The sequence below is a fragment of the Grampus griseus genome (assembly GCF_964374135.1).
Source record: "Grampus griseus genome assembly, chromosome: 2".
Classification (NCBI taxonomy): Eukaryota; Metazoa; Chordata; class Mammalia; order Artiodactyla; family Delphinidae; genus Grampus; species Grampus griseus.
In genome coordinates, this window is record NC_139018.1 from 27,250,152 (window position 1) to 27,272,532 (window position 22,381).

The 22,381-nt window shown below is 50.8% G+C and overlaps 1 protein-coding gene across 2 annotated transcripts in view; it reads right to left on the reverse strand.

The window, feature by feature from the left end:
- Nucleotides 1-22,381, reverse strand: part of JDP2 (Jun dimerization protein 2) — a 41,774-nt gene that overhangs the window by 12,106 nt on the left and 7,287 nt on the right. For both annotated transcript variants that reach the window (XM_082648126.1, XM_082648127.1), the window contains exon 2: nucleotides 19,011-19,234. In XM_082648126.1, the coding sequence (XP_082504252.1) occupies nucleotides 19,011-19,234 (224 nt within the window). The remainder of the gene's footprint in view (nucleotides 1-19,010; nucleotides 19,235-22,381) is intronic.

Consider the following 22,381-nt stretch of genomic DNA (forward strand, 5'->3'; position numbering starts at 1 on the left):
ATTGGTCAAAGATGGGTGTCAAGATTCAGGGTGCAGGGACTTCCCTGGTGGCACAGCGGTTAAGAACCCACCTGCCAATGCAGGGGACACGGGTTCCAGCCCTGGTCCAGGAAGATCCCACATGCCGCGGAGCAACTAAGCCCGTGCGCCACAACTACTGAGCCTGCGCTCTAGAGCCCACGAGCCACAACTACTGAGCCCGTGTGCCACAACTACTGAAGCCCGCGCACCTAGAGCCTGTGCTCCGCACAAAGAGAAGCCACTGTGATGAGAAGCCCGCGCACCGCAAGGAAGAGTAGCCCCCGCTCGCCACAACTAGAGAGCGCAGCAACAAAGACCCAACGCAGCCAAATAAGAAAAAAAAAAAAATTCAGGGTGCAGGCCACCAATGGCTGTGGTGGGTGGGGTGCACAAATCCCAAGCAGGCCCTGGAAGGATCCAGGCTGTGCACTTAAGCCTAAAGCCCCCAGCACCACAGCACCATTGGCTTCCACGTCCATCCCTGGGCCTTTCCTGTACCCATGCCTTGGCTAATATCTCCCAATAAAGCAAGAAATGGCCCCAAAACCCCATCGTCACACTTTCCCCTTTGAAACTGTGCTGCTTCTCCCCCAAATCCTCCTTCTGCTATTTAAGAGCCTCCCACAGGGCACATAGAAAATGGATGCTGAGGTCCTGCTGGAAATAAGACAGAGGTTGGGCAGTGCCCTTGGCCTTCTCCAGCCCCACGGGCTCACTCTGGCTCCTTTCGCTGGGCCTGCATGGTCTGCGTCCTCTGACTGGAGCTGCCTGGACCGGCGCAGCCCTCCCCCAGGCCTTTGCTCATCCCCGGAGTTGAGGCTGCTGCCTTCTCCTTGCTGCTCCCCAGATTCTCTGAAGCATTTGGTCCCGCGTGGGTGAGAGACAGCAGAGTGTTTTCACCACCCACAGCTCAGACATCTAAAACCGGAACCCCAAATGGGAGATATGACTTTTTCTGCAGATGCAGCGGGAAGATCCAGCATGTCTGAGGAAGAGGCAGCTTGGGGCTCAAGACATTTAAAAACCATGAGATGGGGGCAGGGGTGGAGTAAGCATATCATTCCCTCTTCTCAAACTGGATCCTGGCTCTGTTTATCCCCAATTCCCAGGAAGGCCCAAGGATAAAGCTGTCTGTGTTCTGGCAGTGAGGGGGGCCCCTGCACCACCCTTCACCTTGGAGGGACAGACCTGGGGATCCGCGGCCAAGGGTGCCCTCCTGTTGAGCAGTCCCTCCTCAGACAGCCTGTTCCCAAGCCCCTGGCCCAGGTGACTGGATGAGGTGTGAGCGGCTGACCCCAGCTGGGCTGTATTCACCAACTAGAAATTTGAAACTGAACTGCTGGACTGGGAGGCATACAGGCTAGACAACCAATTTCAACCCAGAGAAGCAGAAAGATCAGGCTGCTGATGTGTGGAGGTGAGCAGAGACCACGCGGTAAGAGAGAAACCAACACTCAGCTATAGGAGGGAGTCGGACAAAGAGAGGGAACGGGTGACAGAGAGAGAAGCAGGGCCTGGATAGGGCGTGGTGAGCGAGGTAGCCAGGGCACCCATTTCAGGAGGCACTCACTCTGGGGCTTGTGCCAGGGCAGGGTCAGCACCTGAGGGTGGGTGCCTCCTTAAATGCCATGCCCTGGGCATCTGGCTTGCCTCACCCTGTCTAGACCCCGAGAGATGGAGGGAGCTCCAGAGAGAGAAAGGTAAAGACAGAGACAGAGAGGAGAGACAGAGGAACACAGAGAGACAAAGGTGGGTGGAGAGAGACAGAGGGAACAAGGCAGACACAGAGAGAGAAACACAGGGATATGGCCACAGGCCGATGGTACAGACAGAGGGATAGACAGAAACTCTCTTGGTCCTTCTGATTCCACCCCTGGAGAGGCCTGACTATGCTTCATCTCCATGGGGTCCGTGATGGGTACACCTGAATCTACCCTGGAAATGCCTCCTTTGGCCTGAAGGGAGCTGGAGAAGGCTTCTGCCTCTTGCCACTGAAAGATGCCTGGGACACCAGGGTCCCACCCTTGTGAAGTCAGGTGATGCAGAAGGTGGTCCCCAGTAATCTAGGGGAGAAGGCCTACCCAGGAGCAATGCTTCTAGAACAGCTGGGAAGGTGGCAGAACCTGGATGCAGAAGAGCCCTTGAACAAACAGAGGCGGGTCACCTCAGCAGGTAGAAAATCTCGGGTATCAGGGCTCCCAGGGGGTTAAATGGCCTCAGTAAACCAATCAGGACAGGCCTATGATCTTCCTCACTTTCACAGATGAGGAGACTAAAGATATCAAGGCTGTCCAGAAGGTCAGTGACAGCTTTGGATCCAGGCCTTTGGCCCCAGGGCCTGAGCGTCTTCTGCTCTTGGAGGGCAGGTGGCCTAGGTGACAAGCCCCCCACCCTTTCAGCTCCACCCTGATGATGGCACCCTAAAGCAGCAGCAGAAGCGTCTGACTCTGAGAACGATAACCATTTTGTTTTTTCCTACCTGGGTATGTTTAAACAAAAAATACTTTTTGCACAGTTAACATTAAATGTGTAACGCTGAAAGCAGGAGGGGGGCCTCCCCTCACCCTGGTCATGTTTCTCAGGCCCCGTCTGCCAGCCACGTGGCTCTCACACGGTGGCAACAGTCACCCAGATGTGATTCTGAATTCTGACATTTCATAAGCATTTCCAAATATGTATCTTGCGAGACCCACAAAAAGACAGGATGAGAAAGAGCAATGACACTTTTTAACCCCAGGCGCTGCAAATACAGAAACTCTCACATGGACAAAGCAATAGAGAACAGAGCAATAGAGCAGGTGACAAGCAGAAATAGAGAGCGGGGAGAAAACCAAACCAAACCCCCGGCACTAAGCAGAGCAGTGAAGGTCTGAGAGGCTCATTCAGACCAAGAACTGTCTCACGGGCAGAGAGAAGTAGGCTTATCTGAGACTCAGGGCAGCAGGGTCCTCAGCATGAACTTTGGGGTCTAAGAGGCCTGGGTCGCCCTCAGCAGCTCTGCTGTGTGCTCCTGGGCAAGTCACTCCGCCTCTCTGAGCCTCCGTCCCTCACTTGTACAAGGAAGGCACTTGCACAGGGTCGTCATGGGGACTAAGTTCCAGCCCAGAGCCGGGGACCCAGGAAGGGCTCTGAAAATGCCAGCTTCCCTGCCTGTCTTCCCAGGTGAGGCCAGGGCTGCCTGGGGCCCACCCAGCCTCCCGCACAGGCAGAATCTGGCATAAAAGGAGACCTGGGGGTGGGGGGGCGGGTGCAGAGTGGAGGTGCTTCAGGGCACGTGAGCTGTCAGTGGGCAGGCCTGGAGTGACTGCCCTGCTGCCTCCAAATCTAGCCCTGGCCACGCCCACTGAGGGCCCTCCCCTCTGCATAGAGGAGCCACATTTCAACACCAGGGACCCAGGAGCACCCTGGGAAGTAAACACCCAGATACCAAACATACCAGACATTCTCCCACATAAGCACGGCTGCCCGGAGCCAGGGGCTGCAGAACCTCCCCACCCCCTGCCTCCACCACCCTACCCTTCAGACATCAACAAAGCGGGCCAGTCCAGGGGCAAGACCTCGGCCAGGCCGGCCAGGCTGGGCCCACAGTCCCCTCTGCCTCCTGCCACCCCTGCAGGGAGGAATGAGGAAATGCCAGGGGCCCTTGTCCAGCACCCTTGCTGACCCCCTGCAGCCCGCATGGCACAGGCCCTCTCCCCAGTATCTCTCCTGGGGCTGAGCCGTCGGAGACTCCACCCTCCTCTCTGTCCCATCTTCTCCAGCCAGGCCCTCTCACTCCGAACGGCCAAGGTATGGACCTCAGCTATGAAATACCGGACAGTTTTAGTAAACAGTGGGCCAGGGTGTAAGAAAATTCAGGACAAACGGTCAGTCAAAGGGCTGGCGTTGCAAACTCAAGCCACCCCCAGGAGCCAAGCAGGTCAAGGTTACTGAAGGAGGACGGCTGGATGAGGGTCTGGCCCCCAGAGGGGACACCCCCCACTCGCCCCAGGGCAGAGAGGGCTCAGTGTGGCCAAATCCTCCAGGTTTTCAAGTCTAGCTGAAAATGTGAGCTTGTGGGTAAAATCTCCCCATTTTTAAGGTTGGCAACGAATTCCATTTTGAAAAGAACGCTGCAGGAGCCAAGCAAAACATATCTGTGGGCTGCCCCGGCCGTGGGCTACTAATGTATGATCCCTGGCCAGAGACAGACCCCGGCGGGGTTGGTCACCAGACACCCGGTTCCAGTCACCGCGCTGCCCCCTCTCTCTGACCTTGGGTTAATCAGCCCACCTCCCGTCCCGTGGCGCATCTTTAATAAACACAAAGGCTCCCACTTCCCCTAACCTTCAAACACTTCTACAGGGTGGGTGCTAGGGGCCTCATTTTACAGGTGAGGAACCAAGGCAAAGTGTCTGCCCAAGGCCACCAAGCTGGGGAAAAACAGGGATTCGGTTCCCATACAACACACTGCCTTCCAACACTGGGCCGGACCAAGAGCTCCCCAAACCCCAGCCAGCTCTGACTCCCTGGGGTTTCATTCGTGTGACCCTCAGGGGTCACGAGTGCAGCACTGGCTTTACTGAGGGGAGAGGGAGGGCCGTGTGGGAAGGGGACTCTTGGCAACACTGAGGCCAAGATGATGAAACCAAGGCCCAGGGGAGGGAGAACTCGCTCCAAGGCTCACGCTGGAGGGCAGGGCCTGGGTCCTCACAAAGTCCAAGGGACACTGAGGGTCAGTCCCTGGGCCTCCTGGCTCCACCGACTGTGCATCACACCCTCTTTCTGGAATTCTCTCCGCCCTGGACGCTCAACACTGACCTTGTGTGGTCTCCTACTTCTCTGACTCTCCTTTCCTGTCTCTTGCCCGGGACCTTCTATACATACTGCCTCCGGATCACCGTTTCCATCTACTCGTGTGGTTTCAGCCACCACCTCTTCTCAAATGCCAAACAAATCTTTATTTTCAGACCAAAAGCTCCACTGCCAGCTGGACATTCAATCCGGATGTCCCTCAGCCCCTCAAAGTCTTTATCCTCAATTGGTGGCTTCACCTCTATTCTCCACCCCACCTGGCACCACTGCCGAGTCATTCAAGGAGGCAGAAACTCAGGCCTCGCCCCTCACCTGTCCCTCTCCTTATCTCCAGTTTTGACCAGACAGGCCATCCAATTCTACATCCTAAACCTTCCTCAGATTTGCTCCCCACTCTCTATCTCCCCTGCCACTTTCCAGGCTCTCTCTCTTCTCGCTGTCTCTGTCTCTGTCTCTCCACTTCTGTCTCTCTCTCCTGCAACACCTCCTAGGAGGCCTCCTGACCCTGCACAACGATCCTCTATCCCAGCCATTGGAGGGAACTTTCTAAAATGCAAATATGATCCAGTTATTGGCCTTCAGGGGCCTCCTCAATACCCTCAGGATAAAGCCCAAGCTCCTAATGTACCCAGCAAGGCTCCCCGTGACTGGGCCCCACCTGCCGTGGTCTCACCTCCTATCTATTCCTACCCTACACGCCATGTTCCTGCAACCTGGAGCCTCTGTTATACCTCACACTGCCCTGGCCTCATGCCTTTGCCTCTGTTGTCCCCTTGGCTTACTCTCACGCTGTACCTTCAGCTCAAGCATCACCTCCTACAGGAAGTCCTCCCTGATTCTCATCACCTCCAAGTTGGGGAGGTGTCCCTCTGCTCTGGGCTCTCATAGAACCTTGAGTTTATCCTGGCCTCTACTGTGCTATATACTAGCCTCAGTTTCTGCCCCCACTGAACTGGGAGTTCCATGAGGGCAAAGTCCATGTCTTGTTGACTTTCTGTGTGCCCAGCATCTTGTAGAGTTTATGGCCATCAGTAGCACTCAATAAATGTTTGCTTAAGGGAGGCCCGATCCACAGAGCTGGTGACCTGGACCAGAAGCCAGGACTCCTGACTCCCAGTCCAGTGCCCTTTTCAACTGCTCCCAATGCCAGGCTGTAATCCAACACTTTCACCTATGAACAAACCCACACATCTGGACGCCCTGTTCACTCAAAGCTCCAGCCCAGCCAACCACCAGGTGAAGGCTCTGAACAAGAGCTGGCAGAGGCAATGGCTCCACCTGCCAAGACGGTGCACTCGGCTCTCCCGGCTGGGGGCATGCGCAGGTGGAGAAGCGATGGCTCGGTGCGCTGGGCCTCTGCAGGAAAGCGTGGGGAGCAGCAGGGCTGAAAAGTAACTCCATCCTGAGGTTCTGGAACTAAGAAGACCTAGAGATCCTTGATTCCTGCTGCATCCGCAGGCCTGGGAACTCTAGTTCAGGGAAGGAGAGTGAGTCTGCCCAGGTCTCTGGATCAGACAGCAGTGAGACCAACCAGAACACCACTGCTTTCTGGAAAGAAGCAGGGAACACCTCCTTTACAAACTGAAAGCCTGCCCCCACTCTGGTTGCATTAGAGCCATGGGGGATCCATCCAAACTGACCTGAGTGCTCACATCTCAGCAAGAGGAAGCAACTCTGGACCTTGGCCTTCCCAACCCCCACCCTTACGCCTGTGGTCCTCAGAAAATCCTCCTCCTGGATTAAGAGAACCCATAAAACAATAGGCTGCCCAAGGCTTGGGCCTGGTTTATATGCACAGAGTAGGAAAGGGCCATTCTCTCAGAAAGCAGTGGAGAACAGCCCATTTCCACTGCTAAGAAAAGGCAGCATTGTGTTTGGAACAAAGCCTGAAAAAGCCGGCTGGGCAGGGTGGCAGCCATCTGTGGACCGCCCTGCTAAGCGGAGAGCAAACACTGTTACTGCAAAAGTGAGGGGGAGGCCAGGAGACAGGAAAAATCACCTTGGCTCCGGCAGAAACGTAACATTGAAGAGAAAAGGGACAATGGCTGCCAGGATATCCTTCTGTGGACAAGAGCTATCTGAAGAATGATGGCTCTTTTTTGTTGAAATACGTCTATTACAGGCCCGTTTCATATTTATGGTTTAGGAAGGTTTGGTTTCCCACTAGGCAATCAATCAATTTTCTTGCCCAATTGACACTCACTTCAAAAAGATGAGAAAAGGAGAGAAACAGTGGCCCCCACAAGATTCTCCCCACCCCCAAAAGACTGGTAAGAAGCAGAATATATCTGGCAGGGAAAAATCCATTTTCTTCTCAAAAAGAGTTAACCATACAGTTGAAACTGGGTCTTTAACAACAGCAACAAGAAGCAGTGTGGCATGCCTTGATTACACCAGGGCAAAAACAAAAAAAACCCAAAACACCAATAACAACAACAAAAAAACAGAGACGAGAGCTCCTGCAAAATGACTGTCTACAATTAAATGAAAATGCAGTTGTTGCAAAGAATATTTATGAACAGGGCTGTTCTGAAAGTCCCAAGCCGGCCAAAGCAGAAGAACATTTCAAGTGTCATCATCCTATTAAAGCCTTGGAAGTCATTTGTCTTTCATCATGAAGGTGAAAAACAAGGTCCTTGGCTTAATTATTCTCCACCAACGCGGTTCTGTTTAATCTGTACGCAGAGTGTGCAGCTGAAACACAGATTTCGGCCAATTTCTTTCAGGCACGAGGTACAGACGACAAATCGCTAAGCAGAATGGCGAACTCTACTTCAAGGGAACAGAACGCCAGCTGATAAGAATCCCACTCAGATGACAATGGTCAAAGGAACGCACGACCAGAGATGCCCGGCCTGGAGGATGGAAGGGTGATTTTCACCATGCGTGACTTATGCAATGAAATGGATGCAGCGAAAGTTCATAGAGGGGGGAAGGAGGGGTTTCACAGCACCCAGACAGATGAGGGGGGCAGAGAGCAGCCCCCTGTCCCAGTTTTCAGACCAGAGCTGCTGAGACTCTGGGCCAGATTCAGCAAACGAAGGTTCCTTTGGCATCCGAACAGTTTATCCGATTCTCCCTCTTCTAAAACAATAAAGGAGCTGGCCTATTGACAAGCTCGGCTGCTTCGTTAATTGGAAAGTCCCTTCGGGTGTGAATGCTGGCAGCAGGAGCAACTCAAGACCTGGAAATAACTGCTTTGGAAATGCTAAGGTGTTTGCAGACGCAGAGAGCAACCCTGCCTAACAAAGATTCAGGTACCACGTGATGGCATGCGGGTTGCTCCAGGAAGCTTGAGATAGGTTTGGAGAAAAATGTGGCTTTAGGCCCTAGTAGCCATTCTCAGAGAGAATCATTGCCAGTCAGAGCTGGAAGGGACGCTCAGTTCTGAGAGCATCAGAACCCACTGGAGGGCTTATTACATCACACATTTGGGGGGCTCTACCCTCTAAAGAGTCTGCTTTAGTAGGTTTAGGGTGAGACTCAAGAATCTGTGCTCCTCACATGTTCCCAGATGCCAGCTGGTCTGTGCACCCGACTTTGAATAGGGCTGATGTAAACCAGTGGACTTCAGATCGGTTTCAGCAGAAGTCTCTTCTCCAAAGGATACTGCAGTATGCTAAATAGATAAAGGTGGCATTTTATTAAGGGGCTCAAATTGTATCATATGCTTATTAGAGTCATTCAGTGAGAACATTAGGATGTGGTTGATGCCGAATCTTTAACTCAGAGGTTATGAGGGACATTTGCAGGTTTCTGACAGCTTCAAGATCCAGATTATTCCTGTCTTATGTTTTCCCTGCACACACAGATCAGTAGTTACAAACGGTGTTTATGTGTATATATGTGTATACATATATACACACACACACATATGTAAATAATGTTTTTTTCAGTTTGCCTTGCACTTTCAGGATGCTCATCAGTAAAGAGAAGTAGCAGAAAGAGCTCTGTTCTGAAATCTATGCAAAACAGATTAACCTGGCACCAGACGTCACCTTGGCAGTGCTCTCCAAAGTGTTAGATTTGATAACTAATAGGTATGAGCATGGGTGTGGATCTTGCTTTTTCTAAAAAACAGATTAGATAAAATTATGCCTTAAAAATGAGACCCTGGAGGCTTCCCTGGTGGTGCAGTGGTTAAGCATCCACCTGCCAGTGCAGGGGACATGGGTTTGAGCCCTAGTCCGGGAAGGATCCCACGTGCCGCGGAACAACTAAGCCTGTGCGTCACAACTACTGAGCCTGCTCTTTAGAGCCCGTGAGCCCCAACTACTGAGCCCATGTGCCACAACTACTGAAGCCCACGCGCCTAGAGCCCGTGCTCCACAACAAGAGAAGCCACCGCAATGAGAAGCCTGCGCACCGCAACGAAGAGTAGCCCCCACTCGCCGCAACTTTCTCTAAAGTCCGCACGCAGCAACAAAGACCGAACGCAGCCAAAAATAAAATAAATAAAATAAAATAAAATAAATTTAAAAAATGAGAACATGGCAAGTTACTTAATCTCTCCGAGCCCTGGTTCCCTAACAACTAATGGTACTAAAAGCACCTACCTCACAAGGCTTTTGAACAGATCAAAGGAGATAATCTCTACAAAAGCAGTTGTCAAACCATAAAGTGCACTGCTCATGTGATCCTTCCGTCCTGAAGGCAAACGTCCTCACTCCTTCAAAGACCTGGGCTGGTTTATAAGGTACCACGGGTCTCAACCAATGGCTACAGATTAGAACCACCAGCCCGCCCCACCCAGACCAACTGAACCAGAATCTCTGGGCTGAATGTCAGTATTTTTTAAACACTCTCCAGGGGATGCTAATGAGTAACCAAGATTATTCCATATTTCCTCCCAAGTTCCACACAAAACCCTGCCAGGCTGCTCCCATTGCTTCTGGATGGCCACTAGCAACAAAAGAGAAAGAGAGAAAGAATGTCCCTAACCAGACCCTGACTTTTTCACTGCTGTTAGCCTAAAAGGGGGGCTTTAATCACCACAGCTACTAATTCTGGAGCACCGATACATGCTGGGTGATTTACATACATTATCACTTTTAATCCTCCCTGTACCTGGGTGAGGTAGATATTATTCTTGCCCATTTTTACAATAGCTTTATTGAGATAAAATTCACACATACTGTACAATTCACCAACTAAAACTATACAAATTCAACAGCTTTAAGTATATTCACAAAGTCGTGCAACCATCACCACAATCAATTCTAGAGCATTTTCATCACCCCCCACCCCCCCCAAAGAAACGCCATACCCTTTAGCCATCACCCCTGACTCCTCCCATCTCCCTCAGCCCTGGGCACCAGGAGACTGGTTCTCCTTCTTGTCTCTATAGATTTGCCTATTCTGGACATTTCATATCAATGGAATCATACAATATGTGGTCTTTTGTGACTGGCTTCTTTCTTTTTTTTTGGCTGCGTTGGGTCTTCGTTGCTGCATGCAGGCTTTCTCTAGTTGTGGCGAGCAGGGGCTACTCTTCGTTGCGGTGCGCAGGCTTCTCATCGCGGTGGCTTCTCTTGCTGCGGAGCACGGGCTCTAGGCGTGCGGGCTTCAGCAGTTGTGGCGTGTGAGCTCAGCAGTTGTGGGTCATGGGCTCTAGAGCACAGGCTCAGCAGTTGTGGCGCAGGGGCTTGGCTGCTCCGTGGCATGTGGGATCTTCCCAGACCAGGGCTTGAACCCATGTCCCCTGAATTGGCAGGTGGATTCTTAACCACTGCGCCACCAGGGAAGTCCCATGACTTGCTTCTTTCACTTAATGTTTTCAAGGTTCACCATGTTGTAGCATGTACTTTATTCCCTTTTATGGCCAAATGATATTCCATTGTATGGATATAGCACGTTTTATTTATCCATTCATCAACTGAGGGACATTTGGGTTGTTTCCACTTTTGAGATATTATGAACATTCCTGAAGAACTTTCTGTGTGGACATATGTTTTAATTTCTCTTGGTCATATATACCTAGGAGTGGAATTGCTGGGTCATATGGTAACGCTATGTTTAGCCTTTTGAGGAACTGCCCGATTGTTTTCCATAGTGTCTGCACCATTTTACATTCCCAACAGCAGTCTATGAGGATTACAACTTCTTTACATCCTTTACTGATACTTGTTATTATCTGTCCTTTTTGTTATAGCCATCCTAGTGGATGTGAAGTGGTATCTCACCGTGGTTTTGACTTGCATTTCTTTTATAGCTAATGACGTTGAGCATCTTTTTATGTGCTTATACTTCTTTGGAGAAACGTGCATTAAGATACTCTGCCCACTTTTTAATTGGGCTATTTGTCTTTTTATTAGAGTTGTAATAGTTCTTTATATATTCTAGATACAAGTCCTTTATCAGATCTATAATTTGAGAAAATTCTCATTCTGGGGATTGTCTTTTCACTTTTTGTCCTTTGAAGCACAACAGTTTTTAATTTTGAGGATGCCCAATTTATTTTTTGTTGCTTGTGCTTTTGGTGTCATATCTGATCCAAGGTCACAAATATTTGTGGCTTTTTCTTCCAAGAATTTTGTGGTTTTAGCTCTTACAGTAGGTCTTTGATCCAACTTGAGCTAATTTTTGTATATGTTTGGAGTTAAGAGAGGAAGCTGAAGCTCAAATGTCTAGTAACCTCCAGAGCCAGACTGTTCCGATCAGCAGTCCTGCCTGGCCACATGGCTTCCAAAGAGCCACGGTTCTGTACTGGTGGTGGCTCGTGGTAGAGGCAGGGAGGAGGGCCACGGAAGCAAGCCGTGGAGGAGCTTGCCACCCAAGACAGGCACAGGCAGTGTACTCAGTAAAGGGGGACCCTGCGGCCAAAAAGCAGAGCACAGTCAACGAGCCCCACAGAGGGCAGGACATGTGCGGGCTCACGGGGTCGCTAAACCCAGAGGTGACCCATCGACCTCACTCCAGGGATCTCTGCAGCCTACCCGAATCTGCCCCAGTGTCCTTCTAGGTCTCCGAGCTCCAAGCTCAAGTGAAGTTGTCTTATGTCTTTTGGGCACAGTTGAAGGGAAAGAGATTTGGCTGGCTCCAGAGTTGTTCAGCCAGAGAAGGACCCGGGAGGGGACGCAGTTTCCCAACTCTGAGTCCATATTACCAGTGGGTCTGGGGACACCAACGTAAGATGACCAGCATTGATAGAAGAGGCCACTTCATAGGGCTGCTAAAAAAACTAAGGATTCATGAGAATTCTTGACACCACAGGAAACAAGATAAGGGGTCACACAGGGCAGCTTAGTGGAAATCACAGGGCTGAAGGGCCTTTTCATTCACAGTTGGTGATGGTAACTACAACTGTGGCTGCATCTAAACTATCAATACATAAACAGAAACAGGAAGGTCCGCCTGCCTCCCTGAAGCCCAGGTCACGGGTACAAGACATTGGAAAGACAAGTGCTGTCAGAATTTGTAGTGTGATTCACTGCAAGTGGACTCAGTCCCTAGTAAAGGTGATCTACAGGCGTAATGCACTGTAGTCGAGGTTATCTTCACACACAGTAAACTTCACAAGGAAATTCTACGAGCATCAGTTTCCCCCTTTTGCAAATGAGGAAACTGTGCTCAAAAAAGACCAGCTGACTTGTCCAAGGCCATACAGAGAGTGGGAGATGGAGCTGGATTTTGAACCCAGAAGCTTGAATCCAAGCCTAGAGCTCTTCCCAGGCCCAAGAAGCAGCCCGTCTGGTTAGAAAGCCAGGACGGTGCCCCACTCCCACGACACCTGGACACCTCCAAACACTCAGGCCACCCACCACATCCAAGGGCAAAATACCTCAAGCAAATGAAAGCCCAAGGAACAGTTTTTGAATCAATTATAAAAACTAACTTGCCTGGGCTTCCATGGTGGCGCAGTGGTTGGGAGTCCGCCTGCCGATGCAGGGGACGCGGTTCGCGCCCCGGTCCGGGAGGATCCCACATGCCGCAGAGCGGCTAGGCCCGTGAGCCATGGCCGCTGAGCCTGCGCGTCCGGAGCCTGTGCTCCGCAACGGGAGAGGCCACAACAGTGAGAGGCCCGCGTACCGCAAAAAAAAAAAAACCACTAACTTGCCTGATCCACACATATGAAAAGTAATCACAATCATGTCTTACATTTGTTGTGTATCTTATTAAGTGCCAGGCATACGTAAAGCCCTTCTTTACCTGCATTAGTTCACTTAATTATCACAGCAGCACTAGAAGGTAGGTGCTATCATTATCCCCATCTTAAAACAGAGATCTAAGAAGGCAGCATGGGACTCCTTGAACTTTTCAGAAGTGTCTGATTTCTGCTAAGAACATACAGATCCAGCCATGTCCCTACGACCACCTCTCCAAGGGACCCAGTGCTAGGACAACAGCGGGTGTGACCAACCTGTGATGTTAAATAAGAGATTTGGAACCCTCGTGAATGCTCAGGGTATGGTATCAAATAAGACTCAATACCACAGGGACCAGAGTTAAACACACGCATGGTTGCCTTTAGCTATCACTCGTTTGCCCTCAAATTACATGATTAAAGATAAAAAAAAAAAAAGCTAACAGCTTTGGAAAATGTGCTAACAAAGTGACGGAACTAAAGTGGAAATTTAGGATTTCAAAGATGAGTCGGGAGACTCTATTCCAAGAAGGGACAGATTGGATCTCTCTGCCAAGCAAGTATGAGACAGAAAAAGCGTCTGAGTCAGAGGGAAGAAGGCCAATGCTATTCCAAAGAGCCACAAATTAAAAACCAATTATGCAAGGCTTGCTAAAAAAATGTCAGTGGGCTGCCTTTATGTTTTAAATCACTAAAAACATAAGCATGCTTATGCCAACATTTACCCAGCACATCAGCTGGTTTGGGGAAACTTTATGCTCAGGCTAAACATGGATGAACATTTTGGTCTTTTTGGTGAGCAAACTCCTAGGGTGAGCACACCTTCCAAGACCACACTGTAGTTCATGGATTCGAAGTCCCACTTCTTCCAAAGGCAAAAGCCTTCTAAATGTTCTCTAGGGCCCCTGGAGAAGTTGGGAGATGGCCAATGTGAAATCCACGAACAGCTAAGTCTCCTCTCCTGTTCTCAAGAGGAGAGGAGAAGGATCTTGTCGCTACATGCAGGATGTGCTGGAGAGACAGAATCCACGATGGAATGCACACACTGATTCCTCAAGGGGACACCCTCAGAAGCCTCCCTGATAGGGATCAGAAGAGAACAAGAAGTACAAACAGATAAAGTCAGGTTCCCAAATGTAGCCAAGTACTCTCTGGGCCTACTAAAAACACAGATTCCCTGGACTCTGCCCTCTGAGATTCTGAGTTCATGGGCCCAAGGTTGGGTCTGGAAATCTGGATTCATAAGAAGTTTGCCAAGTGGTTTTGATGATCAACCAAGTTTGGGAATGGTTGGTTTGATTTTCATTGTGTCCTCTTGTCTTTGGCCTGAGGTCGCTTATGTTCAGAAATGGAAAAAGAAAGGGACAAATGCTTGGAGGTGAGAATTGGGAGATATAGAAACCAAGGGATGGAAAGTGTAAGTGACTTGCCAAGTTGACACAGCTAATTAATGTTCAAACCAACAAGCATGTGTTAAACAGTCTACAGGCCAGGCACTGTCCACCGACTGGTGGAAGTAAAAAGGAATGGAAGATGTAGTCCCCATCCTTGGGACCTAAGCACAGGACACAAACTCAAAAGCCGGCTGGTGACAATAGGCATTGTGAAACGGGCTGGGAAAGGCAACAGGAGGTGGTGGGGACTGCGGAGAAATGAGGACCACATGCCAATACAGTGAGCTCAGCTCCAGCTTCTCGTTGCATGTAAGGGTGTGGGTCTAGAGTGCCCAGATATTCTGGGTTTTTTAAAGAAGCCAAAAAGTCCACATTTCCTGGCTTTTAAATATAGCAACTCATTCAATAAAAAAAAAGAAGAAGAAAAAAAAAAAACCCACACTGTGAGGGCCAAACAAGATTCATCTGTAGGCTGACTCCTGCCCGTGGAATGACAGTTTGCAATCTCTTTCTTAAAAGGTCATCCAGACTCTCTTGAACTTGAGTCCCCTCTAGAGCACTGCAGAGTGACACAGAGGGTGAGGGGTCCCATCCAGCAGGTTGTTAGGTCATTGCTTGCTCTGCGTGTGTGTATGCGTGCTTGCACGCGCACGTGCACGTGCACACACACAAGGGCGGGGCTTCTGGCCTCCCTCCGCCACTACTGGAAATGCATTCCAGGCCCAGAGGCAGGGCATGGCCACTGCAGCCCACTCGGAGATGACCCACCCAGGAAGGGCCGAGATCTCCAGAACAACAGAGAGTGCTTGGTGGAGGACTCCAGCTTAAGGGGCTGCAGAACAATAAGTGGAGGAAGGAAGGAAAGCTCTGGAGAAAGCCAGAGAGCAAAGCTGTCTTGAAAAGGAAAGAAGAACAAAGAGAGAGAGAGAAGCATCGGCTCTAAAAATCCCAATATAACATGCCCAGATTCCCTAGCCAACCCTCACAACGAGCAGTCTGGCCACTTCCCATCCACTTGGTTTTCTTAGCTTTTCTTCACGACACTGACCACTACCTGGCCTTTTATATTGTATATGAATTTGCTTATTTTTGGATATCCCCACTCCAGTACATAGTCCAAGAGAAGGTGGACTTTGTCGACTTTGCTTATGGTTCAGTTCCCAGTGTCTGGCCCGGTGCTTGGCACATGGTAGGTGCTTAGCATGTATCTGTTGGACAAATGGACTGCGGGGAAGCACCTCCACAAAAATAGTTTAACGTGATGTGACAACCCTATAATATTGGGTTGGCCAAAAAGTTCGTTCAGGTTTTTCGTAACATCCTACGGAAAAACCCGAACGAACTTTTTGGCCAAGCCAATAAAAACATCAGCACAAAGCATTTCATCATTTACAAAATGCGTCCTTTAACTTAATTCCTCTGATTTTCTTTTACCCAACTGCTTCATGTATTTGGACATGGCCCAAGAGGCTGCTGGCCTCCATAAGGCGGACAGTCCAAGAGCCAGCTGGGACAGAGCTGCCTGCACAGCAGCTCGGCCCGTCCTCTCTCCGGGGGCCTGGGAGATGATACGGCTGCAGAACTGACGGGCTCAGCGTTAATCTGGGCGTGTCATCAAAATGATGGAGGATTCTGGGGCCAGGTTCATCCGGCTTCCCCAGCCCAATAGAGTACTGATTAGAGGCCTGGAAGTCTGGCAGAGAGCACAGGAGGCAGCATAGCATAAGGTTTAAGCTTTGGCTGAAAAGTCAGACTGCCTGGCCTCGTTTCGCAGCTGCGTGACCTTGGATGTCCCCAAGGCTTGTTGACTGCATCCACAATGTGGACATAACAATAACAACAGCAATAATAATGACCTCAAAAGGGTTCTCATGCGAGTTCAACAAGATGCTGCACAGAGAGCACCCAGCACTGTGCCTGGTGCACACCGCTATCCCAGCAGCACCGTCTCGCCCACGCGGGGCCCAGCTCTGCCACCTTCCAGCCGTGCGACCCCGAGTGACTTGACCTCCTCCTCCCTGGACCTCAAATTCCTCTTCTTTATTTTTTTATTTATTTTTCAATTTTTTAATTTTATTATTATTATTTTTGGCCGTCCCGCGTGGCTTGCGGGATCTCAGTTCCCTGACCAGGGATTGAACCCGGGCCATGGCAGTGAAAGAGCTGAGTCCTAACCACTGGACCACCAGGGAATTCCTCTTCCTTAAAATGGGGAGAACCAGATCACCAGGATCAGGTAAGGAATACACAAGACTCTACATGTTGAGCCCTTAGCACAGGGCCTGCTACATATTAAATGTTTAATAAATGTGAGCTTGTATCTTATTATTATTCAAGAAAGTTTTACTAGTCCAAAATGCCAGTGTGAAAATCCACCAAAGGCAGTGTGCCGTATGCAAATAAATCTTCGGGACATAAGGTTCTCCAGCTGCAAGTTTCTCTCCCAACCCCCTTTATCTTTCAGTTGCTCTCAGAATGAACCCCCACCCATCTTGGGTCTGACCCAGAACATCGGAGGTCGGTTCCCAGTGCAGGGCTGACCTTACTCGATGCCAGCACCCACTACGCTGCAGTCTGACAGCGAGGGAGGGGACATGCAAATATGCCCTAAAAATGGCTTGTTATTTTCACAGCCTGGATGGTGTGTGTTTGGGAGGACGGCACGTCACTGTCAGGTACAGGGCATATGTCACCAATTTGGGGGAGGCTGTGTAATGTAAAAATACCCAATCCAAATAAAGGCCTTTTCAAAAAAAAAGAAAGAAAGAAAGGAAGAAAGGAAGAAAGAAAGAAAGAAAGCTCCTCCGGTGCCTTTTGCGGAGTGGGGAGGTGGTAACTCAGCCCCTGCCTCCAGGCAGATCTCAGAGACCAAAGCACCCGCCCCTCATCAACCCCACAGCCTCAGTGCCCCTGCTCAGCTACTAGTTTTAAATACTATGGAATGACCCAGAAATGAATGCTTTCAAGTTCTGGGCCTGGGAAGGCAAAATAGCACAAGACCAAAGATAAGGGCTCTCCATAAAGAACACAGAGCACTAACTAAGCCAGGAAGTGCTATCCACAGCACGCTCATTGACAAAATCAATTCAGAAGAATATAATTACCCGTCAACTCTCATCTTGTAATCAACCGTCTTTAGTGGGCATCTACAGGGCACCTAATCCAGGTGTCTCCAGCATAAATGTCTACAGTAGGGGCCACGCGGCCCAAGGTAAACGAAGGCAGCCGGCGGCAACAAAAGCAAAACTGACAGCGTAAGCAAAATCGAGAGGAACAGGGAGGCGCCGGGCCTGTGGGAGGCTGGAGAGAGCAAAGAAGTGAAGCGGGTCCCCCGCTCCTGGCCGAGCCAGAAGAGGGCACGGTGTGGCCACATCTTCCCGCTTTGTAATCAAAGATTAAAATCCAAATTTTCAAGTGAAATGTTGGTTCCAGCTTCTTTTAAAACACTGCGCAGGCCAAACAAAACACACCTGAGAGCCACATCCGGCCCGCCAACAGCCAGTGTGCCACCCCGGCCGAGCTCCCCAGCAGCCCTTCTGTGCAATTTTTATGGTACTTATGGGGAGAGGGAGGGCAGAGCAGGAATGGCATTAAAATACCCAACTCCCCCCTGCCGGTACCCAGACACCTTTCTCCACTAAGAGTCCCCCTTTCTGGGACGTCCAGCCCTGTGAGCTCCATCCTACAGGATGAGCCCCTAGCCGGGCGCACCTCTGTCTGTGAATGCTCCCTCCCCGCAGGGCGGCCCAGCACCTGCGTTTGGCTGCCTCCCCCCAGGCCTCTGGCCCAGCCGCCTCTCCAGCTCTCCAGCTCCCACCACCGGCTCCTTCTCCCTTCCGGGCAGGCAGCTACTCTGTCTGGCCTCTGAAGAAATGGCCCTGCTGGGGACCTCACTGGGGCAGGCCTTTGGACAAATCACCAGCCCTGGGGAAGTGACCGGGGGCGTGCCCAGCACTGATGCTCACCCACGCTGGGGACTTCTGCTTCTCCCCGGGCCCCAGGGAAAAGCTACTCTTCTACAAGTACGGCTCACGAGCACTGCAGCTCCAAGGGACCCGGGGAGGGCGTGCTCCACGTGTGGGTCCTCTGCAAACACCAGCTAAGGCAGATGGTGCCGGGCAACTGAGGCCAAGTCCAGCTCTGGCAGCCGCTTGGGAAGGTAGCCCACACCACCCCTCCTCCAAGTTCCTGCTTTCAGCTCCAGCCTGGGGCCAAGAGCAATAGAGACAATGATGTGACTAATGATAATAATTGTTAAAGCTAACCCAATATTGGCATTGCCTTATATACTTTTCAAAGCATGTGCACATTCCCATTATCTCCCCTGACCCCACCCCCAGCACCCCAGAGACATGGCCAAATGTTATTACTCAATACTTTTATTATTAATCACTCTTCCCTTGCCCCTCAAAGAACCAGAGACAGGTTGGGCATCCTGCCCTAGCCCAGTGCCTCTCAAACGCTAACACGGCCCTGAGTACCCCAGGGGAGCTTGTTAAACCGCAGATTCGGATTCCGACAGTCTGGGGTGGGGCCTGAGATCCTGCACGTCTAACAACCTCAAGATGTTACTGACGTGCATGCTACTGGTCCTCAGACCCCATGTTAAACGGCAAGGCTTAGGTCACACGGTGAGTTTAGGGCTAGACCTAGTACACTAATCCAGGCGTCCTACCCTCCCCCCAGGATCCTGCCCTGGGGGAACAAGGCTCGCTCACCTCACTCTTCACGGGTTGGGGCCTCTTGCCCAGTTTCACCTCCAGGAAGTGCAAAGGGGCAATCATGGCCCCAATGTTGCGGATGTCGGCGTATTTCAGCTCCTCTGCAGTCAGAGCCGAGCTGGGGAGTCCGGTTAGGGGGCCGAGCCCTGGCAGAGAGCCCGCAGTCATGGAAGGGTCTGGGATCTGCCCAGGCATCATAGCAGGAGGAGCGGCAGTCCAGCCTGGAGTGGACAGGAGAAGAGCAGGACAGGCACTGTCAGCCGGGTGAGAGGTTCCATGAGGGGTTTAAGTCCCTGTGTCTCACCAGGACCCCACCCTTTCTTTCACCAATGTCCCCCTAAACCCCTTCCCCACCTTAAGGTGCTCTTCCTGCCCTTAAGTCCATTCTGTTATTGAGGGAAACTTGATCAGTTAATTCACACCAAGGTTATTGTTGGCACTTAGGCAATGCTTAACCCAATCACAGGCCACACTGATTCAGCATTTGCCATGGGCTGGGCACTGCGGTAATCCTTCCATCAGTCCCATGAGACTGGGTCAGAGACCATGACACGGAGGAAGAAGCCAAGGCTTAGAAAAAAGAACTCGCTCCAGACTGTACACAGTTAAAACTGGAGGAGCTGGATTTAGACTGCAACACGCTGCCTGCGAAGAGAATGGATCAGAATGGAGGCATCAAGCACCTTTGCACCTGTTTAAGAGGGAGCTATTTTGGGGCTGTCATGGTGCTTCCCCTCAAATCACACATCCCATTCCGCATACTTGTTAAGACACCCTGAATACGAGATGAAGCAGATCTAAGTTAACAGTGAATGTGTGTGTGAGTGTGTGCAGCTGGCATCTATGAGGAAGAGACTGCGGCACGGGAGATGGAATTAATTAGCATGTGCTTCCCCAGTGGAGCCCAGTACGAGAAAAGTCCTCCACGGGCTCTTCACTTTCAAAGCAAACACATATTCTAGCTCCACCAGACCCAGAAGGTTTGCAAAGGAAGGCAGATTCAGGCATGAAAGAAAGACATAAAGTAGACAGGTCAACACTAAGGGAATTCTTTTTCCTTCTTTTCACTGGGGGAAGCTCATGGGTAAGAAACTATCCCTTCAAGGCACAGATGGCAGGGAAGAAAGCTTGTCTGCTAATAAAGCCAGACTTTCTGGCCACTTACAGGGCTCCTACCTATCCATCCATCCATCCGTCCATCCAATTGTCAACCACCTACTAGGAGCCAAGCGGCACTGAGAACACTAGAGGTCAGTTGTGCACAGTGCTGGCTTCTAAACAGCCTTGTAAGTAGCATTTCAGTACAAAACTGCCTCTGGATTCTAACCCTAAGGAAAAAAAAAATCATTTCTCGGGCTTCCCTGGTGGCGCAGTGGTTAAGAATCCACCTGCCAATGCAGGAGACACGAGTTCGAGCCCTGGTCCGGGAAGATCCCACATGCCGCGGAGCAGCTAAGCCCGTGCGCCACAGCTACTGAGCTTGTGCTCTAGAGCCCGTGACCCACAACTACTAAGCCCGTGTGCCACAACTATTGAGTTCACGTGCTGCAACTACTGAAGCCCGTGAGCCTAGAGCCTGTGCTCCACAACAAGAGAAGCCACCACAGTGAGAAGCACGCGCACAGCAATGAAGAGTAGCCCCCGCTCGCCGCAACTAGAGAAAGCCCGCGTGCGGCAATGAAGACCAACGCAGTCAAAAATTAAAAAAAAAAAAAAATCATTTCTCCCCCTTCCCGCCTCGCTGCACAGGGCTATAAAATTAAAACTTCATCTGTCTTGGAAATCCTGGGGGAGAAGCTTTGACCTATCTTTCTATCTTCACTCTCTCTTCCCATAGAAAGGGGTGCATTTGGCAAGACAGAGAAGATGTGATGTCCGTCAGACCACTTTCAGTGAGAAAGTCACTCCCTCCACCCTCTGGAGCCAGGCCTGCAATGCAGAGAGGGCTGCAGGCTGCCACGCCAGGAGGCTGCTCTGGGGCATGGTGGATGAGCTACTTGTCTCCCTGGAACTCCTCCAGGGAGAATAAGAAAGGGGTCAGTGTAAGGACTCACTCCGCTGTGGCGAAATGATGCCTGGACCCAGCCATGTGGATGTTTGGCAGGCGGTGGGGGGTGGGGGTGGGGAGCGGAGGGGGGCGATTTCAGGCTACCTGAGCCAAACTGACAAAGGAAACTCATACCTTTTCCTCAGAAGAGGGGAAAAAAACCTACAAAACTCCCCCTTCTAGACCTGAACTGATGCTACAAGGAGTCGGCAACCCCAGGAAGGATGTTTAACTGAGCTAGTCAAAATGGACAGGAGATGGGAAGCTTGAAAATGTCCTATGCCTGGTGTTTCATCTGGACACAAAGCCCTACCAGGGGAGAGAGGCATCACACCTCAGGTATGGAGCAAAGCAAAAATATAGTGCAAAATCCCCTCCTCGGTCAGAAGCCCCAGAACCTCCCGATACTGTAAGGACCCATCCATGTGTGGCAAAATGTGCCATGTGGCCACTTAGTGAGTGGAGGGGTGATTTCAAGGGGTGAGGCATGCACGTTTCCGGCACAGAAAGGATAATCAACAAACACTTGACAAATGAATGAATGAACGAAGAAACGAATGATAAATTCATGGCGGAGCAAAATTCAGTGAGTAGGGTAAGGATGTGTCTCTGGAAGTTTATATGCTTGTTATCCACCTCCAGATTATTCGTTCCCACGGTAGACCCCAAAAAAATCCTCCAGAGGCTTCTGTATGTTTCCCCGCCAGAGCCATCTCAGGAGATGGAAGCCAGACCCCACTCTGTTCCGGGAATGATAGGCTCGGCTTGCAGCTTCTGTTTATGTTCAAACAGAAGGTATAAATGAGACACTAACAAATGATCCCAAAATATAATGAATTCTCTGCTCCTGTGAGAACCCCCCTGCCAGAGCAAGAACCCACTGGGAGCTGCAGCCCCATGAATTCTTACCATTCCTGCTCCCCTGTGAACCTGTCCCACTGACGAGCCTCACCCAGGGAATTAGGCACCAGGTTTTCCTCTGCAGAAGCAAAAAATCCCCTCTCCTGCCTCTCCTCTCAAGGGTGCCCCTAACTGCTCAGATACAAACCACAAAGTCCTTAACACATGCCATTCCTAGGAGACAACCACAACAGCTGACATTCACCAGCGAGAAGTCATCCTAAAGGGCTCCGGGGGTGGAGGGCCGAAGATGGAGGAGCTAAAGCAGCTGCCTTTCATAACTGGATCCCCATTAACTGGAAGGAGCTGACTGATGAGCCAAGGCTGAAAGGCAACTTGGGTGCTTTGAAAAATAAAACAATTTGATGTGATTTAGGAATCTATAAAAGGCGGGGGGGGGGGGGGCGGGTGGCAGGGAACC